The 3,212-nt window shown below is 37.1% G+C and overlaps 1 protein-coding gene across 3 annotated transcripts in view; it reads right to left on the bottom strand.

Annotated features, from left to right (window-relative positions):
* LOC124955297 overlaps positions 1 to 3,212 on the bottom strand; it is a 35,854-nt gene that overhangs the window by 31,241 nt on the left and 1,401 nt on the right. For all 3 annotated transcript variants that reach the window (XM_047509516.1, XM_047509515.1, XM_047509518.1), the window contains exons 6-7: positions 608 to 3,146; positions 100 to 411 (exon numbers count right to left, since the gene is read on the bottom strand). In XM_047509516.1, coding sequence (XP_047365472.1) covers positions 100 to 411; positions 608 to 3,146 — 2,851 coding nt within the window. The remainder of the gene's footprint in view (positions 1 to 99; positions 412 to 607; positions 3,147 to 3,212) is intronic.

Here is a 3,212-nt window from a genome sequence, read left to right as displayed (position 1 = left end):
CTACAAAAGAAGAAATGAATGAAATTTAAATAATTATTCGTATTTTCGGTATAGCACAAGATATAATGAAAAAATAAAATAAAAGAGAGGGAAACTCACTTCTCAATTCCGATATAGGCGGTGATAATATATTTGGAGTTAACAAAATCACATAACCATCTAACAATTTTCTTTCTCTAGCTTTATCCAAGCTCTTTCTTAATCTAAATCCATACTTAGCTTCCATAGCTGGATCCTTCAACATATAATTTTCCCAATCTAAGAAACGGCCAGCTCGTTTGCTTTCGTGTAACCAATTTACAGATACTATCGGCACTGCGTTTGCTAATGCACAAAGAAATTTAATTGTCCTACGTATTTTGTCTGTAACCAATACGGTACATTTCGAAGGATCTTCTACCTTTGTACCGCCTAAAAGAAAAAGAGACAGAGAGAAAGAGAGAGGGAGAGAGAGAGAGAGAGAGAGAGAGAGAAATTAACAAAATAATAATAATAATAACAGTAATAATAGTAATAATAATAATGTAATCCTGAATGAATTAGTCAGTTGTATGCAATTGTGTTTATATTTATCATGAAAATGTTAAGAAAGAAAAGTTACATGTACCTAATAGTTTTAATACTTTAGCATATTCGTCATCCGCTATACCGGTAAAGAGAATTTTTTCTTTTGCAGAAAATGATGAGGTATTCGGGCTTGAAAAGGACGCGCTTCTACGTGTTGCAAGCGTTGAAGTTATCGTTGGAGTTTTCCTATTATTTCCTCTATCCGTCAAAATATCGTTCTTCCTTTCCATTTTCTTTGAACTACTCGTATTATTATCATTTTTTCGTTTCTCCGTATTCGATCGCGTCGAACGAGTAGACCGAACATTGGATGATATCGCAGAATCATTTTCGTTCGCAACGATCAATGACGAATCATCCGTCATAGAATAATCAACGGACAATTGCGACAAATTATTTCCGCCAAATTTGATTCGTTTAAATTGCGATTTGGATGCTTCGTATGAAGCATCGTTCGTTTTACCTTTTACGTTATTGACGTTTAACGTATCATCGTCCGAATTCGTTAGATTAGCTACTTTACGTTTTCGAATATTTCTTGGCTCGATAATCGAGGAAACGTTCATAATCATCGCAACCTCTTGCGACTCCTCTCCCATTATTAGATCGGTATTAGGGGTGTTATCGTTTTCCCTATTATTATTACCTCTCGCTCGACGTTCTTCGATCTCTTTTTTGGAGTCCGCCAAGCTCATAGATCGAGTATTCCTTCTTCTTGGTGGGACTTGGTCGGTAACATAAGTTAAAATACTTTCGGATTCTCTTTCTACCTTATCCAATTTAGTTATCTTTTTAACTTTGGATGGCTTATCAGTTAACTTTACGTTCTTTCCTTTTTTCCCCCTTTTAGCCATTCCTACTAGCACAGAACGACTCAATTTATTATCCCTGTTGGAAATCAAATCCTCGGCCATTCTTTTTACATTTTCATAATTGACATCTTCCACTTCCGCCACGGGTACGTTTTTATTAATGCTAGATCTCGTTTCTCGGACTTTGGATGTGTCCAATTTTTTGACGGTCTTTTTATTATCAGTACGAGACGTAGATTTGATTTGCTTGACCAACGACCTGCGAGCGTTTGGATCCGAAAGTGTACCTGATATATTAACTTCCGGCAATCGAGTTAAGATATCGTCGTCCGACAATTTTGCCGTTTCCGTACGTTCGCCGACGTTCGTTTTCTTCGAAGTAACGCTCGAAGGAATCTCAAAGCTATTCAATAAATCGTGTTCGATGGCTAAAACTCTGTTAGTCCCGCGGCGATTATTAGTCGAAACTTTTGAACGAACAATTTCTTGAGAATCGGCAAGAACGTTTCGTTTTCTTTTAGAAACAAGCCCACCGAAATATACCTCGTCATCCTGGGAATCCGCCGACGTTCTTCGTCGGCTTGATTCGGCCAATTTTTCATTTAAATCTTTGTCAAACGTTGAAACGTTATTACACCGGGATACCTCTAAAATATTTTCAAGACATTGAGTCGATATCATCGTTGTATCGTTTATCTCTTCGTCGTTAACCTCGTCGAACATATCGTTTAATTTCTGTTCGAGACTATCGGTAAGATTGACTTTACGCTTGCTCTTTTTAGATCTATCTGTACTTTTAATCCTATTATCCTCTTGCGTATCCGACAATATTTCCATCTCTTCGATTATTTGGGTGGACGCCGTCTCATAATCTATATCTTCTATACTAACATTATTGGATGAATTCGATTGTTTAATGGCCACCCCCTTGGCTGCGGCAGACGACGAGGTGCCATGGACTTCACTCAATGGTTGCGTATCCAATAAATCAATATCGATAATGTCGTTCACCTTTTCACAAGTCCTTGGATTATTCGCGCCACGATTCGAATCTGAAAAATCTATTATTTGGGTATCCAACGTATCAATATCATCGATATCGTCGCTTTTTCTTTTCTTTGCGTCATTAATAAAGTCAGGTAAGCATACCAATTGGGTTTCTAACTTATCGAAATCGTCGATATCATTCCCATTTTCTTTCACTTTATTTTCCCCTTTATTATTTTCAATCTCTCTCGATTGAATGCACTTAGTCGCCAATGCAATATCCTTTTCTATCTTTTTCAATTCTTCAACTCGATTAGTTTTCTTTATCGGAGTACTAGATATATTTCCAGTACGAGTCGTACCACCGTCTATATCAACATCTACGTCATCGGTCTTTCTCCCTTTCGACGGAGATGGACCTTTAACACTTTCCATACTCATATCAACGTCAATGCGTTGCGTAGCCGCTTCAAATATATCATCCGATTCGCAGCTTGTACTTGGATCATTCTGTTCGCAGGTAATGACATTAAAATTCCCCTCGAAAGTTTGCTTCCTATTATTTTTATCGGATAACTGGCGAACGATAGATTCATCGTTATTAACGTCCTGCATCGAATCCGACAACGTACCAACTTTATTATCTTTGCCGTTGCCTTTCAACACCTTTTGCGACTTTTCCTGATTTATAGATGCCCGCAAACAAATAGATTTTCTGAGACATTCTTGCGGGACTGTCGCAATCGTCGAATCATCTCCATTAATAACTGACGAATTATTCTAAAATAGAATGAGAAAAAAATAACTTATATCCTATTTAGATTGACATTATATTAAGATCATACT

Source organism: Vespa velutina, chromosome 18 (assembly GCF_912470025.1).
Source record: "Vespa velutina chromosome 18, iVesVel2.1, whole genome shotgun sequence".
In the NCBI taxonomy this organism is placed as follows: domain Eukaryota; kingdom Metazoa; phylum Arthropoda; class Insecta; order Hymenoptera; family Vespidae; genus Vespa; species Vespa velutina.
This window is presented reverse-complemented; position numbering and strand designations above follow the sequence as displayed.